General features: G+C 35.1%; 1 protein-coding gene across 4 annotated transcripts in view; it reads left to right on the forward strand.

The window, feature by feature from the left end:
• becn1 (beclin 1, autophagy related) overlaps window positions 1-13,270 on the forward strand; it is a 157,922-nt gene extending 144,652 nt beyond the window's left edge. For all 4 annotated transcript variants that reach the window (XM_059530668.1, XM_059530672.1, XM_059530669.1 and 1 more), the window contains 3 exons: window positions 4,656-4,716; window positions 7,953-8,095; window positions 12,946-13,270. In XM_059530668.1, the coding sequence (XP_059386651.1) occupies window positions 4,656-4,716; window positions 7,953-8,095; window positions 12,946-13,114 (373 nt within the window). In that variant the 3' untranslated portion in view covers window positions 13,115-13,270. The remainder of the gene's footprint in view (window positions 1-4,655; window positions 4,717-7,952; window positions 8,096-12,945) is intronic.
• The last annotated feature ends 7,998 nt before the right edge of the window (window positions 13,271-21,268 follow it).

Below are 21,268 nucleotides of genomic sequence, written 5' to 3' on the forward strand. Positions count from 1 at the left end.
CAATAAAACTAATAGAGAGATACACCCACGATCAGATGATAAGAGCAGATCATTTGTAACTCTAAGAAGAGCAGTCTCAGTACTATGATACGGTCTAAATCCTGACTGGAAATCCTCACATATACCATTTTTCTCTAAGAAGGAATATAATTGTGTGGATACCACCTTTTCTAGTATCTTGGACAGAAAAGGGAGATTCGAGATTGGTCTATATTTAACTAGTTCTTTGGGGTCAAGTTGTGGTTTTTTGATGAGAGGCTTAATAACAGCCAGTTTGAAGGTTTTGGGGACATGTCCTAATGACAATGAGGAATAATAGTCAGAAGAGGATCTATGACTTCTGGAAGCACCTCTTTCAGGAGCTTAGATGGTATAGGGTCTAACATACATGTTGTTGGTTTAGATGATTTAACAAGTTTATACAATTCTTCCTCTCCTATGGTAGAGAATGAGTGGAACTGTTCCTCAGGGGGTCTATAGTGCACTGTCTGATGTGATACTGTAGCTGACGGCTGAATGGTTGCAATTTTATCTCTAATAGTATCGATTTTAGAAGTAAAGTAGTTCATAAACTCATTACTGCTGTGGTGTTGGGAAATGTCAACACTTGTTGATGCTTTATTTTTCGTTAATTTAGCCACTGTATTGAGTAAATACCTGGGGTTATGTTTGTTTTCTTCTAAAAGAGAAGAAAAGTAATCGGATCTAGCAGTTTTTAATGCTTTTCTGTAGGATATGTTACTTTCCCGCCAAGCAATACGAAATACCTCTAGTTTTGTTTTCCTCCAGCTGCGCTCCATTTTTCGGGCTGCTCTCTTTAGGGTGCGAGTATGCTCATTATACCATGGTGTCAAACTGTTTTCCTTAACCTTCCTTAAGCGTAAAGGAGCAACTTTATTTAAAGTGCTAGAAAAGAGAGAGTCCATAGTTTCTGTTACATCATCAAGTTGTTCTGAGGTTTTGGATATGCTAAGGAATTTGGATACATCAGGAAGATAACTTAAAAAGCAGTCTTTTGTGTTAGAAATGATGGTTCTTCCATACTTGTAACAAGAAGTAGAATTTACAATTTTGGCTATATGAATTTTGCAAAGAACTAAATAATGATCTGAGATATCATCACTTGGCTGAATAATTTCAACACCATCAACATCAATTCCATATGACAGTATTAAATCTAGAGTATGATTTCGACAATGAGTAGGTCCTGAAACGTGTTGTCTAACACCAATAGAGTTCAGAATGTCTATAAATGCTGATCCCAATGCATCGTTTTCATTATCAACATGGATATTAAAATCACCAACTATTAAAACTTTATCTGCAGCCAGAACTAACTCAGATGTAAAATCACCAAACTCTTTAATAAAGTCTGTATGGTGCCCTGGTGGCCTGTATACAGTAGCCAGTACAAACATAACAGGGGATTTATCATTAACATTTGTTTCTTTGGATAATGTTATATGAAGTACCATTACTTCAAACGAGTTAAACATATAGCCTACCCTCTGAGAAATCCTGAAAACGTTGTTATAAATTGAAGCAACACCTCCACCTTTGCCTTTTAGACGTGGCTCATGTTTATAACAGTAATCTTGGGGGGTGGACTCATTTAAAATAATGTAATCATCAGGTTTTAGCCAGGTTTCTGTCAAACAGAGTACATCTATATTATGATCAGTGATCATATTATTTACAAAAAGTGTTTTCGTAGAAAGGGATCTGATATTCAATAAGCCAAGCTTTATCATTTGTTTATCCATATTGCTTCTGTTTTTTATTTGTTGAACCTCAATTAAATTGTTAATCTTAACCTGGTTTGGACGTTTTTTGTTTTTTCTAGTTCGGGGAACAGACACAGTCTCTATAGTGTGATATCTGGGTGAAAGAGTCTCTATGTGCTGAGAATTAACTGACCTCTGTGATAATAATACAATAATACAAGACAGCAGTGGGTTCCCCTATCTGGTCCTTTGCATATGGACTGAATTGATGTAAGACATCAAGTCACCTTTATTTATATAGCGCTTTAAACAAAATACATTGCGTCAAAGCAACTGAACAACATTCATTAGGAGAACAGTGTGTCAATAATGCAAAAATGATAGTTAAAGGCAGTTCATCATTGAATTCAGTGATGTCATCTCTGTTCAGTTAAATAGTGTCTGTGCATTTATTTGCAATCAAGTCAACGATATCGCTGTAGATGAAGTGATCCAAACTAAGCAAGCCAGAGTTGACAGCGGCAAGAAACCGAAACTCCATCGGTGACAGAATGGAGAAAAAAACCTTGGGAGAAACCAGGCTCATTTGGGGGGCCAGTTCTCCTCTGACCAGACGAAACCAGTAGTTCAATTCCAGGCTGCAGCAAAGTCAGATTGTGCAGAAGAATCATCCGTTTCCTGTGGTCTTGTCCTAGTGGTCCTCTGAGACAAGGTTTTTACAGGGGATCTGTATCTGGGGCTCTAGTTGTCCTGGTCTGCGATTGTTTTTCATATCCGCGGTTTGAAGCAACCCCAATACCAATAACGTGATATTTAGCCCCTAAAATGCGAATTTTACCAAGGCAACCCTTCCAAAAAATGTATATTTTAACCCCGGGAAGCAATTTTCATCGGGGAACCTCCTGGAAACGCGATTGGTCTAGTTTTGGACTAGTTTTGAAAAGCAACTGGGAAGGATTTGTTGTGAAAACCTGGCAACCCTGATCTGAACTCACGTGCTGGAGATATACTTTCAAATTACAGGAGCGTCTTTACTGATGAGATGTGCATGAAAATCACGTTCGATTTTTTTGCACAGCCCTACTATAAATTATATTTGATAGTTTTGGCATAATTGCGTGTTTTTTTCAGTTGAAGAGCCACTGGTGTGCTGTCTGAAGCCGCTCAGAGTGTGCCTACAGCCGAATGCACAGCCTTATTAAAACTGTACTTCATTTTGATAATCATCTTTGTCCAGTGTCTGCGTTATTTCTCGCCAGATGTTATGACCAATAACACTCTCTTTAAGTAATGGATAATGTACATCCAGGCGGTTGTTCTTGCAGAATAAACCCCGACAAGGTGATCGCGGAGGGGTCTTGATCAGCCTGAAGGGGTTTATTTTGCGAGAACAACCGGCTGGATGTACATTATCCCGCTTATTACATGGCTACTTTCCACATAAAAAAATAATTAGACGTGAAATATTGATTTAGTTTAAATATTTGAATGCAAAGCTTCCGTGGAGACAGCAGTTGCGAGCAAGCGGCAAATTCTAACTAAACTGACATTTATGGCAAACGGTGCAAGCAAACTATGTATTACGCAACATTTCACCACAAAATAATTAAGGCAATAAAATAAGATGAAAATGTTTTAAAACATAAAAAACAAGCGTACAAAACAATTGTAGCAAAATGGCAGTAGCTTGGGTTGACATACCGTAATAACTCAAATAAAAGCCGGGGCCTTTATTTACCTGAACTGCAGAAGGTAACAGGCTTTTATTTGAGGCAGGCCTTTATTAGAGGCAGGCCTTTATTTTAAATTCCATTTGTTTGATAAGTAATTGTTATAAATAACCCGTTTTAAATTAAAAGCGATAGCGTTCCAGTGGACAGAGATCATAACATTAGCACAGAATAAGTTCAGAATCAATCACCAAAAGAACCAGTTCGGTTCAGACGCTCTGTGTGTCAGTCTGCTTCACGCTGAATCACGCATGTGCAGTATCATCAGCTCCTCGGTTCTCGAATCGGACGCATCCGACAGAAACGGTTCTCGGTTCAGTGTACTGGATATCCGAAAACCGATGCAACCGGTTCTTAACTTGAGAACGAGAAACGCTCCGGCAGTGGGTGTGTACGTTAGTTATCTGGCTCTGCTACACAATTTTTCCCCCGGCCTTTATTTGTCCGAGTTGACCACGCCCCCGGCCACTATAAGAGACCCGCCGTTTATTTGACTACCGGTTTTTATTTGAGGAATTACGGTAATTAAACAATTATACACCATATTAAATCGAGTTTTAATATTTTATTAGCTAAACAGACGCAAAGCTTCCAACAAGAAAAAAACAAATAGTTCAAGCAAGAGTATAGCGAAATTGAAAGGCGGCGAATGATTGGACTTATATAGGGTGTATTGGCTACTCTCTAGTATAGCAGCTTAAAGTAGTCTAAAAATCTATTTCAGTTTACATTTGTAATATGATTGTTGCAGCATTCTGTCAATGTAAGTGTCCATTCGCAGCAAAAAAAAAATTATAACTGTAATATTAACTACATTAGCATCCACACTCTTGTTTACCAACTCTGTTTATTCTGGTGCTCTATTTACGCTGGTGCTGCAGTTAAGCTCTGTGAAGAATAGATATGTGTACTTCTCTTAGAGTTAGGAGTCTCTTAGTTATAACTTTATCGTTATCATTATAGTTATCATTATAGTATAAACATGTTATGTGAATTTTAGATTGTTTTTAATTCTGTAAGGTCTGATGTAAGTATGACAGATGTAGCTTGAAAACGTTACACGTTACAGACCCAGAAATAGAAACACAACACAACTCAATGCATCTAGTATAGACAGCATAATTTCCAAGCCACTGTCAAGCCAACATGATTAACATAAATTATGAAAACTCCTCTCAAATGGTTTATGTTCTCTTTGTAGATATCGACTAGTTCCTTATGGAAACCATTCCTATTTGGAATCTCTCACAGATAAGTCCAAGGTAGGTACCACACATATATACTGTGAATAATATATGAAGGAGAAGGAAAAACAATTTTTATGAGAGCACAAGTTTTTGAGCAATAGTGGTATTGGAATTTATACTGGGGTAAAATCTTTGCATACCTCCATGCTCTCTGTTTGTGCAGCCATGATACGTCATCAGCATGTTCCATTACGCTATTGCAGACCGAGCGAGAATGGAAGGCGTTATTTTTGTAATATAATGTGATTTGTACTGTAATGTTTTCACACAGGTGAATGAGACACGAGGTAATCTGACAGTGTTGCATTCAACCCTCCTCCATGGATAGTAGTAATGGGAAGTTTGGCTCATTTTACCAACTCAGACCTTTGAGTCTCATTTAACAAATTGAAGAAATCTTTTTTCAAGTAGTTTCAATCATTTTTGCAAAATGTAATTAAAATGTTACGTGTTACTTCCCTAACACATCTACTACTTCAGTGTTGGGGGTAACGAGTTACAAAGTAATGGATTACAGTAACTATATTACTTTTTTGTGTAACGAAGTAAAGTAGCGCATTACCCTAATAATATTGGTAACTACACTACTTTACTAGTCTATAGGAACGCGCTTTTCTGCTTTACACAAGCCGTGTTTGCATGTGTGTAAAGTTCTGGGCCGGGTTTTCCAATAACGATTGATCTTAGCGCTTAAGAGCGTTTTCTACAAGTAATTGTATGATCGTTCGTTATTTTTTCACGTGCGTTTCCCAACAATCACGTAGCTGTGCTTTAAGTGCTGCTTAGAGTCGCCGCTGTCCGTTTGTCAAGTGCTGAAATGTCACCTTATAGAATGACTCGTAATTGTAGTACATGCTCATTTATTGACTTTAACCTAATGCTGCATTCCAGACAGATAACTTGGATATAATAACTATAATACAATACTATGTTATATTGTAGTGTACAATATTATACTTAACATAATAATATATAATGTACTTTTTATACAGTAGAGAGAAAGAGAGGGAGAGAGAGAGAGAGAGAGATGTTATTTCCGGTCTAATACATACATAGCTGGTTTTCATGCACTTCAGCAAGTCATTGACATATTTACATGCATAAAACAACTTAATTTATTCAATTATTTCTTAAAATATGAAATGTTTTCCCCCTCCAGAACTGCACTGAGAGTCATGCTGCGTTCACTTCATGAGCATTTGACCGTTTGATTTGAGTAAAACTAGCGTCACATCACATACACGGAACTGTAAAGGTATTCATGTTAAAATGTCAGAATAAGAGTCCGGTTTAATTTAAAGACAAGTATTTGATTAATACAATTAAATTTAACCATTAAAAAGGAGTTGAGAAAAAAATAAACAGAAAAAAATTGAATCCAGAAAAATGTAAACGGAAAAACGGAATTTGGAAAAAAATAAAACTGAATTTGGGAAAAAATAAAACGGATTTCATAGGGCCCTAAAAAAGTAAAGTAAAGTAATAAGTAGTGAAGTTACTTTTCAAATGCTGTAACTAGTAAAGTAATCTCATTACAATTTACAGAAGTAACTAGTAACTAATTAAATTTTTTTTGAGTAACTACCCCAACACTGTACTTTCATAAACGTTGACCACACTACAAACAATGCAAAACTATAATGCTATAAGAAAAAGAAAATATTAATTCATTATTTACCTGGGTTTTTAGCCTATGATTAGCTCACCTTACCTCTTATCTGACAAGTCTTCGGGTTTGAGTTGTTCCTTCATTACGTGACAGCCCCATAAACTAAACCTATGCTGTCTGAGCCGGAAAGAGAATTTATTAGTTCACCTTTCGAGTCTTCAGGTTTGAGTTGTTCCTTCGTCATGTGACAGCCCCATAAACTAAACCTATGCTGTCTGGGCCAGAAAGACAATTGATTAGTCAAGCTTTTGAGTCTTTCAAGTCATTCGTTCTTTTGTCACGTGACGTGACAATAATGGATAGAGAAATTGATTTCCTTACAAATGGGTATATAGTTACTCTTACAGTTACGTGATGTGTTTCTGGTCTCAAATTGTAGCTTTTTATTTCTTCCAGTATATAAATGTGTGAATTTCTGTTATGATGGCTGTTTTCCATTACACTGAATGTGGTAACCAAGGTAATAAAGAGTTTTTTATTATTATTAAGTCTCTTTCCGGCTCAGACTGCATTGGTTAAGTATGGGTCTGTCATGCGATGAACTAACGACTCAGAAAACCCGAAGACTCAAGAGATGAACTAATCAGTTCTCTTTTTCCCTGAGACTGCCTTGGTTAAGCTATGAGGTTATCACGTTATGTACGAACAACTCAAAAAACCCGAAATGCTCGAAACAGGTGAACTAATTTCAGTACAGAAATGACTAGTTTGTCCCAAGGTAAATTATTGGATAGTGATTTGCAAGGAGGATGTGATCTTATGCTATCAAAGCTAGCTTGCTCTTGCTAACCTTTCTGAAATCACCTACCCTACAGTTAAGTCTTATTTGCCCTTGTTATATCACAAATACCACAAGCCATTTTTTGAGATTATTCTTACAGGATGTTTATGTCAAAAGTTATAGAAAAATATTAATGTCATGACATATCTGGCTGACTTTAAGACTTGTCTGACAGTGCTTACATTGATTTTGCATCATAATTGTATTCAAAAAATGCAATTGCATTTGTGGTAAGCTGCATTCCATGAGCACTCTTAAAGAGAGCATGTGCACACATATGCACTTAAGCATTTGTCAACAGTTGACTGTCAGTCAGTGATATTTATATATTGAATACTATATTCCAGAATACACTTTGGTCTTGTGGGGTTTTCAGAAAGGAAAACACTCTTGCAGTGGAATGTAATGTTTTTGGAAGGAGTATTACATAGGAATGATCATTACTATATGAAAGAACACCCTTGTGTTGTTACTACAAAAAGACAGTATGGTTATATCTTCTTATTTTGGAATCAACTTTCTTTTAACATCACTACAGTCAGAAGTTTTCAGCTTGACATGGGAACCACCAAGATCGTATGTGAATATAGATCATCAGCTGGTTTTCCAAAAGTACTGTTCTATTCATGAAAGTAAAAACTAAACAAAGCCATTAAAGGAAATGAACAGGTGATGAAGAGATTATTTGCATTACCTAGTATGATTAAGTCAATTATCAGGAGGACACCATCTTCCCTTTAAAACTGTATTGGAGGAAATGTACTGTTAACATCAGCATATTTTTCATGTTTCCTGTTGTAGGAGTTGCCGTTGTATTGCTCAGGTGGTCTCCGATTTTTCTGGGATAATAAATTTGACCATGCTATGGTGGCCTTCCTAGACTGTGTCCAGCAGTTTAAAGATGAGGTGGAGAAGGGCGACACAGGCTTTTGTCTGCCATATAGGTGAGAATGTTCAGAACACACACATATACACTCCATTATAAGTGGCATGTCATTATAGACCATCAGGCTTTTGCAAGATGTAACTCTAGCTGATGCAAGGGAAAGCTAATGAACAGGGAACTTTCTGACCATTTTGGAGCCCTAGGAGAGATCCCTGTAGGCACATTTTTACAAATTCTTTAAATAAGTTGTCTCTCTTAATAAACATTAAAATTATAAACCGTCTGTACATGAATGATTTTTATTTTCTATTTAAACAGCATTTGCAAATCCATATTGGCTGAAGTGAAAATAAATGGATATATTTAGATCTGCAAACATTTCTTTTATACTGAATAACCCAGTCTAATTCACTGTTTGGTTCTTCAGGAAAACCTGTGTGAAGTCTTGATTTTATAATGCATAAAAATCAATAAACTAGACTGTTAGTTAGTTTGAGAAGCTCACAGTATTTTCAGTTTACTTTCACTCCTGGGTGAGCATTTCTATATCTCTACCACTCGATTACCATCTGATCACTAAAAACCTTGCTCCATATTCACTCCAATGGCAATATTCATTCCATGCTCTCAGTGACACTCCACAGTAAAATGATTATAGTTTTTATTTTTGTTATTTTTATTTTTTAAATAACATTAATCTCTAGATACACAATGTAATAAACAAACAAAAAATGCTTATAAAACAAATATAACAACATTACCTGTTATTGTTTTCAATAAAACCTAAATATGCTTAAATTTAATTTAAATTAGCCCAAGTCCGAGCATATATTAAATTATTGTAAGTAAATTAAATGAACAAAAAACATTCATTACACAAATATAATTTGGCACATGCTCTGCTGCGACAGCACAGCTTGTGCTTGTTTGACTGTGTTTAACTCATTTATGAGTGTACGAGGGTGGGGGGTTTAGATCGGGGCTGTCTTCCACTCACTCTCTTCCACCCTCAATACCTATGGCTGAAGTGCGCTTGAGCAAGGCACTGAACCCCCAGTTGCTCCCCAGGCACTGGATATAGCTGCCCACTGCTCCAGGTGTGTGTTCACGGTGTGTTCACTTCTCACTGCTGTGTGTGTGCACTTGGATGGGTTAAACGCAGTGCACCAATTCCGAGTATGGGTTACCATCGGCTATTAGTTGGCATTTGTATCATGATGCATTGTTTCTAACATGTTTGCATCTGAGAAAAACTATTTATTTATATAATTATTAGTGGATGTGCTATACTTTTATGCTTTAGAAAGTGAACAAAAATCACTTTCATATTTTATATGTAGATTGATTTCTCCTCTCTAAACTGTTTCTCAAGCGCGTTCTAGCTCTCATTACTGCTGCTGCTGCTGCATCAGTACCACCACTCCCTATACGCAGAGTATGCAGTTTGCGTAGGGTACCAACTTCCAGGGGTACACCATCCCAATTTCTCAAAAAAGAAAGAAAAAGAAAAAAAAACCACACCATTCCCGTGGCCGCGCTCGCACCTCATGTTTGCGGCTCAATTTCATAATTGATGGATGGACATCTATGCCCGGTTAAAAGACATCAGCAATCTGGCACAGAGAAAAGATAACGGAAGAAAGTAAAAAACACATGCATAAAGTTGCTTGACGTTGGACATTCGATATTTGCAAATTTAGGGACCATCTCTAAAGTTACATTCGATATTGGTATACAGTTTTCTAACGTCAATAGCATTTGAGGAGAATGACTTAGTCATAAAAACAACTGTAATGTGTTAATTTAGGTGTCAACTAAAATGCACATCTTATTATTTTTTTCATATTTATTAAAATTATTTATAAATCATTTAGGTAAAAACGAGGCCTGGGTATCACTTTCAGGCACATTCCTGTAAAAGGTTTTTGTCTGTTGACATTAATAACAAGTTTTAATGTCGGAAATAATTACACCACCACCAACACATCTAATATTCTCTCTGACTTTCCATGTTCCCTTGCGAAACTTATCCATGGTTTTAACAAGAATAACACCAAAAATCATTGTTTTTGTAGCCATAGTAACTGCAAATTAACCATGGTTTTGTTAATTCAAATAATAATTTACAAAAAAGTATTAATATAGTATTTTTGTTTTTGTTATTATAAAAACTGACCTAAACCACCAATAGCCTTTAACATGAATTATATAATAGCCTTAAAATGCATTATATAAAAACAATAATGACTGGTCAATAACACTGTTAAAAGACATAATGTAGGCTTATACAAAATAAACAATTTGTGTACATAACATGTTATTACAAATGCCTGCAAAGGAAGTCAAAGGGTAATTGCTGTTGTTACGCTTACAAGATGATCAAATCCCTGTTTAGGCTATTGGTCAAATATTTAATTCAAATTTTCACTTAATCTTTCATTTTTGGACCAATATCATTTTCACCAATATCCCGGAGTCATTCATGTACTCAAACAGTACACTGACTGAACTGCTGTGAAGAGAGAACTGAAGATGAACACCGAGCCAGATAACGAACAAACGATTGACTCAATCCTTCTCGAGTCAAGAACCGTTTCTGTCAGACGCGTCCGATTCGAGAACTGAGGAGCTGATGATACTGCGCATGTTTTGATTCAGCGTGAAGCAGTCTGAACCGAACTGATTCTTTTGGTGATTGATTGTGAACTGATTCTGTGCTAGTGTTATGAGCGCGGGTAAACCGAAGGCTTGAATCAAGGGCAATCATCGCCAATGACGCCATTACGTTTAGCGCAAAAGAAATGGTGAACCATTTTCTTCAACCAGTTTATTGAATCGAACTGTCCGAAAGAAGTACTGGTGATCCGAAAACCGAAGCAACCGGTTCTTGACTCATGAACGAGTCAATCTGTTGTCCGTTATCTGGCTCGGCTCAGTGTTCATCTTCAGTTCTCTCTTCACAGCAGTTTAGTCAGTGTACTGTTTGAGTACATAAATTACTCCGGGATATTGGTTTGTTTGAACTCAGTGGGAGTGTCAGCCACATTAAAAAAGTTAACAGCTTAAGTCATTTGTGTATTGGAGACGCGAACCGTTTCAAATGATTCATTTCGATTTGGTGAATTGTTTAAAAAAAATCCGGTTACATCTACAAACTACTTAGTTGTTTTAAGTGAACCGGTCGAACCAGTTCACCAAATTGGAGTGAATCGTTCAAAACAGTTCGCATCTCGAGTCAGCCCTTATCCACAATTTTCTAAATTTTCTCACTTTCAGACATGCCTGACAAGTCCCTACGACTCAAAATAAGTACCAATATCCCGGAGTATATGTTACTCCTGTAACTCCAACAGCACTGAAACACAACATTTTAACATGATGAACATGCAACAGTCAAAATTTACTATTTACTATTGTGAAAAAATTAAAAATAAAAACTACATATTTTAGTTGTAATTCATTTATTTAAATTTAATTCTCCAGGCCTTTCTTTCGACAAATTCATCCACAGTGTCCCTTTTAAACAGTGTCCTGTTTAATTTAAGGCTTTGTGTATTCTCAATAGAAAGAATGGTGACTTTCGATAAAAGATAATTAAAATGAAAGAAAGAGAGTTAAAACGGTGTAGGTGTCGCTGAAGCTAGATGTGATACAGTTGTGATAGTGTTTTTAACTAGCTTGCTAACAATTATTAATTATTAGCTAGTTAACAACCAATTATTGATGATTATTGTATGTGGCCGTGGCAATGCAGCATTTGCAAGTAGTTTTAAAAAAACAACACAGTTCTACAACAGCAATATAACACATGCACACAAGAAATTACATAGCCCTGCACATAATGTGCAGACAAAATATTTATTTATTTAGGCCATCAATTAAGAATTTGTTCCCTCGTTTAATTAAATGGTCCCCCCTTGGCGGGCCCCCAATCAGCCCAGGCCTATGTACTTGTGCCTACCCTGCATACCCTTGCCCTGTACATTAAAAAGTGATGTCAAAGGGCCCTGACTAAGCATCAGTATGTGACGAGTTGGAAGTGAGAAAGTGTTGACCAAGCTCATCAATATTGACTGTGTGTGTATGTATGCTGCAGTGAGAGAAGTCACTCTGTTTGGTGTTTTGAGCGGTATAACTGAGCGCATTTCTGTGGGTTTTCAAAGTTTTGTTTTGTTTATTTATTTATTTATGCATTTTTTTTCCACAAGGACCTCCAAATATAGGATAACAGTCCTGGTTCTATAGGGGGCCTGGTTGCCAAACACCCTTAAAAAAATAGCAAGAGCACCTTCAGTTGTGGCTGTAATAATAACAGTTTCCACGCTCTGGAGAAGAGTAAAATGTGTCTATTTACAACGTGTTTATTACAGTGCAGAGCAATACAGCCAATTATATTCATACCTGTTGATTTCTTGAATGCAATGGCCAACCAAACATCTTATCACCACTTTAAATCACAGAAGTTTTTGTCAAGTGCTGAGTTATAAGGGTGACCAGATTTCTCATGGTGAAAATATGGGACAGGTGGGCAATATATGGGGACTAAATTTTTTTAATTTAGAAATTGTATTTTATGACATCTATATGATATTCATATAGATTCGTGGTCCAGGGTCACACATATACATGTATGGTTTATTAGGATCAGACAATATTTGGCAGAGCTACAACTATTTGAAAATCTGAAAAAAAAAAAAAAAAAAAAATATATATATATATATATTATATATTATATATATATATATATATATATATATATATATATATATATATATATATATATATATATATATATATTAGTTATTTTGTTATATTACTGAATATTACTTTTCACAGTTTATAAAAATTGAGATTACCACTATCATGTATTTGTGTTTGCACTGAATCTTGTTTTCCTTCCATATTCAGAATGGATGTGGACAAAGGAAAGATCGAGGACACAGGTGGCAGTGGAGGTTCTTACTCTATTAAGACTCAGTTTAACTCAGAGGAACAGTGGACCAAAGCCCTCAAGTTCATGCTCACTAACCTGAAGTGGGGTCTGGCCTGGGTCTCCTCGCAGTTTTACAACCGTTAGATTTGATCTCAACTCTTGATACCTGATCAGTGACACCAGGAAATCACATGAAATCTTCACAGTACTAAGATCATAATTTACCTAATTAAAATATTTTTGTGTGTGTTTATGTTTTGTGTTTAACTGTTAAACACCATTAAATACCAGTGATATGAATTTGTGTTTGGTGTATTTAATTTGCATCACTAGGAATATTAGAGGTGAGAAAGGGATAGTTTTTTTTTTTTTTTTTTTAATCGTCCTATTCCTGAATGTTTTCTTGTCTGGAACTGCCCAGGAGTCAAGTGCAACCTTAATGGTTATTCTTACTCAGCCTTGTAATAAGACAGAGGTAAGAAAATATGGTAACACTTTATTTTACGGTGTCCATATTACAGAGTAATTACCTCATTAAGTACTTAGTAGTAGATGGTGTAATAACATGTAACAAAATGTACTTAATATGTAACTAAGTTATGGAACAGCATGTACTTACAGATTGTAATTATGCACATGTAATACGCAGCAACTGTTACACTTATGTAACAGGGCGAGTCCATTACACAGCTACCTACTGATGTAATAAAAGATCTTGTTACAGATGTGTTACATATGTAATTATATAAAAAAGCACTTAGTACTACACAATGTAACAACAAGTACCTACATATGTTACTAAGGTGTGGAAAAGCCTCTGGTTACATAGGGTAATTTTGTATGTTCTGTAGGCTGCTACACGTATGAAAGGGCAAAGTTGATTACACAGCTGTTGGTGTAACAGGGTGATCCAGATCTTTTAAAATAATTATTCTCACAAAACACTGCTACATCAGAAGAGCAGAATTCTTGCCACAAATCATTGCTGCTAACATAGGATCTGCATGAGCACAGACCACCCCAACAGAAGGTGAAATGGTAAAACAATAGCTTCTCTTCCTCTTCTTTCCATATCAATTGATATGAGCTGCATAGATGGGAGTAAGTCAGATGTGAATGAATCAATGGCTTACAACCCATCAAGTTCTGTAGTAGGCCTACGTGTTGCACTTTAGTTTGTACCTTGCCATCTTATTTTGAATAAACTTGTCACATCTTAAATACATGTGCTAGCTTCCTAATAACATTTAAATTACAGAATATTACATGGGACAAGCATAAAATAAAGTGTATCAAGAGTGTACTTAAGTGTACTTCATAATGTATCTACATACCTTATCCATCTGTAACGTAGTTTGAATCGACTACTAGTTCACAGTTTTAATACATGCACTAGCTTTCTAATTACATTTAAATTACAGAATGTTACACTGGGATAAGCTACGTAAAATAAAGTGTATCAAGAGTGTATTTAAGTGTACTTCATAATGTATCTACATACCTTATCCATCTGTAACGTAGTTTGAATCGACTCACTAGTTCACAGTTTAAATACATGCACTAGCTTTCTAATTACATTTAAATTACAGAATATTACACTGGGATAAGCTACTTAAAATAAAGTGTATCAAGAGTGTACTTAAGTGTACTTCATGTGTATCTATACCTTATCCATCTGTAACGTAGTTTGAATCGACTCACTTGTTCACAGTTTAAATACATGCACTAGCTTCCTAATACCATTTAAATTACAGAATATTACACTGGGACAAGCATAAAATAAAGTGTATCAAGAGTGTACTTAAGTGTACTTCATAATGTATCTACATACCTTATCCATCTGTAACGTAGTTTGAATCGACTCACTAGTTCACAGTTTAAATACATGCACTAGCTTTCTAATTACATTTAAATTACCGAATATTACACTGGGATAAGCTACGTAAAATAAAGTGTATCAAGAGTGTACTTAAGTGTACTTCATAATGTATCTACATACCTTATCCATCCGTAACGTAGTTTGAATCGACTCACTAGCTCACAGTTTAAATACATGCACTAGCTTTCTAATTACATTTAAATTACCGAATATTACACTGGGATAAGCTACCTAAAATAAAGTGTATCAAGAGTGTACTTAAGTGTACTTCATGTGTATCTATACCTTATCCATCTGTAACATAGTTTGAATCGACTCACTAGTTCACAGTTTAAATACATGCACTAGCTTCCTAATTACATTTAAATTACAGAATATTACACTGGAACAAGCTACGTAAAATAAAGTGTATCAAGAGTGTACTTAAGTGTACTTCATAATGTATCTACATACCTTATCCATCTGTAACGTAGTTTGAATCGACTCACTAGTTCACAGTTTAAATACATGCACTAGCTTCCTAATTACATTTAAATTACTGAATATTACACTGGGATAAGCTACGTAAAATAAAGTGTATCAAGAGGGTACTTAAGTGTACTTCATAATGTATCAACATACCTTATCCACCTGTAATGTAGTTTGAATCAACTCACTAGTTCACAGTTTAAATACATGCACTAGCTTCCTAATTACATTTAAATTACTGAATATTACACTGGGATAAGCTACGTAAAATAAAGTGCATCAAAATTGTACTTAAGTGTACTTCATAATGTATCAACATACCTTATCCATCTGTAACGTAGTTTGAATCGACTCACTAGTTCACAGTTTAAATACATGCACTAGCTTCCTAATTACATTTAAATTACAGAATATTACACTGGGATAAGCTACATAAAATAAAGTGTATCAAGAGTGTACTTAAGTGTACTTCATAATGTATCTACATACCTTATCCATCTGTAACGTAGTTTGAATCGACTCACTAGTTCAGAGTTTAAATACATGCACTAGCTTTCTAATTACATTTAAATTACTGAATATTACACTGGGATAAGCTACGTAAAATAAAGTGCATCAAAATTGTACTTAAGTGTACTTCATGTTTATCTATACCTTATCCATCTGTAACGTAGTTTGAATCGACTCACTAGTTCACAGTTTAAATACATGCACTAGCTTCCTAATTACATTTAAATTTAATAATAAAGTGCTTTAACTCAGTAATCTAGAGTTGAACTGATTGAACTTTTTTGTCCACCTGCCAGTAAACACAAAGGGTGACTAATAAATTGAAAATTCTAAATGTAAATATATTTATTTTACCCTCAAAAACTCAACAATGATAGACCTTTACATCAAATACAACATATAACCAGCTGCTAAAATTTAATGTTTCACAAACTTTAATAAGAATTAATACATATTTTATTAATTAATTCTATAGTATATTATACGCTCTAAAGTGTGTTCTTGAAAGTCCACTGAGGTCACAGTCCATTCACACTCTGTACTTTTGACTTATGTCCTGAATTAGCCTTCCAAAGATGCCGTTTTTGTTTTTCTTTCCTAACCAATATGTCCATTCAATAAACTTTAAGTGACTCTTCAGCATTTTCTCAGTACGGTTCCCCCTTAATCTCCACACTTGTCCTTTAATTGTTTGCCAGTATCTCTCAATGTGTTGAGTGTGGCTGCCAGTCTGTGGATCCACAAAGTTGTTTTTGTGGTTTACCGGATAGTGGTGATAGCCTTGTGTAGTGAGGGACTGTACATATGCCCGCCAGGAATCACTGTAAATTGTTGAACCTCTACGCACATGCCGCCTAATGATTGGAAGCAGAGTTTTGCGTGCTCGTGAAGGGACCAGCTTAAGAATAGGCCTTCGGCTACAGTGGTGTACTTCTAACAGACCAAACACCCATCCGTGTCTTGCCCAGGTACCACCATACCGTCCACGGTTATACTGTAAGAAATATACAATATCAATTAAGTACCATATTTTCCAGACTATAAGTCGCAGTTTTTTCCATAGTTTGGCTGGTCCTGTGACTTATAATCAGGTGCGACTTGTTTATCACAATTTATTTGACATGAACCAAGAGAAAACATTATTGTCTACAGCCACGAGAGGGCGCTCCATGCTGTTCTCCTGTTGCAAACACTGAGCAGCATAGAGCGACCTCTAGCGGCTGTAGACAATAATGTTTCTCTTGGTTCTTAATAAATATATGTAATATATAAATTATATATGTCTTTTTCCTCCTCATGACGTATTTTTGGACTGATGCAACTTGTACTTAGGTGCGACTTATAGTCTGAAAAATACGGTATACACAAATACACAATAGATCTTATAAGTGTGCCCACAAAATCTTGTTTAACCAAATGCAGTTCTGCTAATGCTAAATTACCTAACTAATTTTTTTTTATTTTTTTCATTTGAGTACCTTTCTTTTATGACTGAATTTGGACTCATCAATTACAACAAAACGATGTCTTGAGTGCCCTCCAATTTTGAATTGGTGCTTTCTTTTCATTCTTCTCAATGCAGTTGTGCACACCTTTTAATTAAAAACCACCATTAGTAACCACATAAAGCAAACTATTACATCAGCTTTTATTGGTTTAAGCATATGGATTCTACCTTTCTGAGCTTTTTGGTCATTTTTGAGAGTGTTGTTGAACTGGATGCCACTCCATCTTCCATCATGTCAATCTGACGTAATCTCAATCCTTGTGCAAACCTATAAAACAACCAAGTTAGTATTTACAAAACCTCACCAGTGTCAGAAATAAATGCTTTTATGACACTTTCCCAATGAAAACTATTTACAACCTTAAAAGTAAATGCCAATTTTAAATATGAAACTTTTAAATGATAAAACATAACATATATTTATAGATTTTTTTTTGCCATGCATTCAAATAAAACAACAACAAAACATTTTAGATATTATTGTTTATGCATTCTGCAGTTTCATCAAATTTAAAAAGAACTTCTAACAGAAGAACAAAACCCAAACAATAAGGAAATAAACTGTGTATCTCAGATTCTTTTCCTTTAACAGGTTGGGGGATGCATTCAACTGCAAAACTGGCTCATTTATGGTTCATTATACATGTACATATACATTAAACTTGGTTTATATACTAATATACCAATACATACTAATTAGAGGTTGATCATATTGTATTTTCCTAGTATACAATTGAGTTTAAAGAAACACAATAAAAGGATTATTGTGTTGACACTCTATAGTTAATCTATATATTGAATGTGTTAAAATTATGTATCTTTACTACTAAGTATGCATTTTTACAACATTTATAAGGCACATATAAAACAGTATAATAATGCATTAAAGGTTCATTATAATAAGCAAGAACTTGAAGAGCCAGTGGAATATGCAAGATCGCCGCATTTTGACTTTGAAATCACATTAGGCCGTATCGAGATTCCCCCCCTCTGTTTTTTCGTCCGCATAAAAAAAGAATAACACTCGAAATTATAATAAGACTTCTGCTATAATATTATGTCAGATAATACTGAACCCTTTTTATGGCCTAAATCTGATCAAACAACCACGGAAACCCTGTAACATGTCTGATGGGTAACTTACTTTACTTTACTTCCCAGAAACCATGTTTTGTGTTTAATGACCTTTGTTGTTTTACTTATAAATTACGTTACCTGTAAATAAACATTAACCATTCGTGGAGTCCTTTATGGGATCCTGAAAACATCGATCCGGTTCTGATCGATTTTTTCTTCTTTTGGACGTGGCTCTGTTTGCGATTGCACACCCTTAATAAAATAAAGAAAGAAAGAAAAAAAAAGAAAAAGAAAGAATAAGATTGACTGCTATTGACTGAAGTAATCCGTAAATAAAAACGTACATTAAAACAAATAACTTTTTTCTCCAACCCACTTACCAGACATATCCATCTATTCTGTTGTCTTTGACAAACTTCATTTTTCTTCTGCAGTGTCCACATCACATTATTTTGGCTAATAATTTTCTTCGCTGCATCCATTTGATAAGCTTTATCTTGTCATTTTTCTCGTGCAGTCGTGATACTGTATGTAAAGACACCATATTTGAAATTTCGCGCCTAGCTGCCTACCTGCGCGGTTTATTTCTATACGTGTAATATACGTCATCGAACCGCGTTATCACGTGACCTTAGTAACGGCCTTTATTGGTTAGAGAAGGAATCGCCTAGAATCCTGGAGAGACACCTAACGTACACAACTGGTAAGTAATATCGTTTTTGTTGGTGGATATAAGTTACTTTTTTAGAAGAATATACAGTAAGGTGAGATCGAAATGTATTAAACTATGTTTAGGATTGTTGACTGCATTATTGTCTCATTTGACTGCTTTACTACGAACCTTGCTAGTCTCTTTTGTGCACAGATATACATACACTTTTAAGAAAAATGAAGTAGATTCACCATTTTTAATACTAAATACCATATAAAAAATGTTTTTATGATGTGGTTTACATCATATCTGATGTGTGCATCACTATTCGGACTCAGGTCCACTATGGCCAGCAAAAGAGTGAAAAGGAGAGGACAAAAAATATGGGATGAAGAGACTGTAGAGAGCCCCAAAAATGTGACACAAGATCTGCAAGCTGCTAAAGAAGTAGAGAAGCATGTAGGAGAAGACCAGAGAATGGAAGATGAAGATCATGTGTCCAGCAAGGAGAGTGAACAGTGTGATGAGACGGCTCTGCTCAGTGGTAAGAGTTTATTTCATTGTATTCTACCTTGATTCAGGGAATGTAAGCATTTTCCTTAATTGAAATTTAAAAATATAGATAAGTGTCTTCATAAAAAGCAGCTAATTCCTTAAATTTGTAACTGGTAAAAAGAAAAGGCAATGCACATTAGGTCCTACCCATCCATTGCTTATTTTATTAACATGTATTTTTCAAGTCCACTATTATTATCACATATTGTCACTGATTTTAGTTTAGTCAATTATTTTTAATATAATGTTTTTTTACCTTCTGTTAAAATGTTATTAAATATCATTATGCCAACTTTTATCCTTTTAACCTTTTATTGAAATATTCTTTAGCACTTTCATTAAACTTCTTTCTAAATGCTTCATAAATAAAATGCAGTGAATATTTTGTTGATTGTAGATAAAACCAGCTCCCTGAAGTTGCAGCAGAAAAATAAAAGACTGCGGAAAAAAATTAAGAAAATGCAAGAGGAAATTGACACCTTGAAGAAAAAGTTGAGGGCAAGAACAGGTTGGTGACTGACTGGGTGAGGTCTGTTATGTTAGACATCATGTAATTAAAGAGAAAATGACCCAATAAAAACAGTATAAAGTACATGTATATTCTATATCCTTTTTAAACTAGTTGTAAAGGGTAAATGAAATGTTTTCTTTTTATTATTTTATAATGTTTCTAGAGGTCCACTTTTTAAAGTTCTAGTTATACAAGTTTGTTACTAAGATTTCTGTATTAAACAACGTGAAGTGGACCACTGTTTTGATTTACATATGTATAAAGTAAAGCATCAAAAACAATTTAGCAGCAAAGTAGTCCTTACATATCAGAACAATCATTGATCACAGATTACACATTATAACTAACATGTTTACTTGCATGTTGCACCATTACTGTCAATTACTGTACCTGAGCTACTCTGTATTACTTTTAATTCTAATTTTTCCAAACTTTTAATACATTTTAAAGGAAAATTTGATTCCCCTTTTTCATGAACCCTTTAAAGAACTTGATCAAACTAAACTAATTGTGCATGCTGCCATAGATCTTTGTCAGGAGATAGCACACATGCTAATTTAAGCTCAAATACATCCAAAGTAAAATTTATTTTTCTTTGGGTGGCAGTTGAGGCTTGTTTATGGTGTGAAGGCACTTAATAATAATAATAATTAAAAAATTAAATTAAAATAAAGATTAACAATGAAAATCAGTTCACACAAAAAGTAGATTTTATAATGTGATGTTTTTTGGGGGGGCAGGGAAATCAAAAAAGTACAAATCCCGGGATTCAGATGATTCCAGCTCCACCTCCAGCTCCATCTCCAGCTCCAGCTCCACCTCCAGCTCCATCTCCAGTTCCACCTCCAGTTCCTTGCTTTCATCTACTTCATTCTCCAAAATGAAGAAACCCCACAAGAAGAGTAAAAAGAAGCACTGGCATCCTCTGGCATTGGCAAGAGGTACTTTAAACAGTATATCTGTGGTTGGCAACCTTTTTACAATTGGGGTCATTATTATTCTTTTTAGATAATCTGCTATATGAAAGCCCTGTGTATCAATTTACACAAATATTGCTCAGACCATGACAAAAGCAAGCCAAACACTCCTCTTGCTCTTATCTCTTGAAATGTTTATCACTTGGTACACCTGCCTAGGCT

The sequence above is a fragment of the Carassius carassius genome, chromosome 39, assembly GCF_963082965.1.
Source record: "Carassius carassius chromosome 39, fCarCar2.1, whole genome shotgun sequence".
NCBI lineage: Eukaryota > Metazoa > Chordata > Actinopteri > Cypriniformes > Cyprinidae > Carassius > Carassius carassius.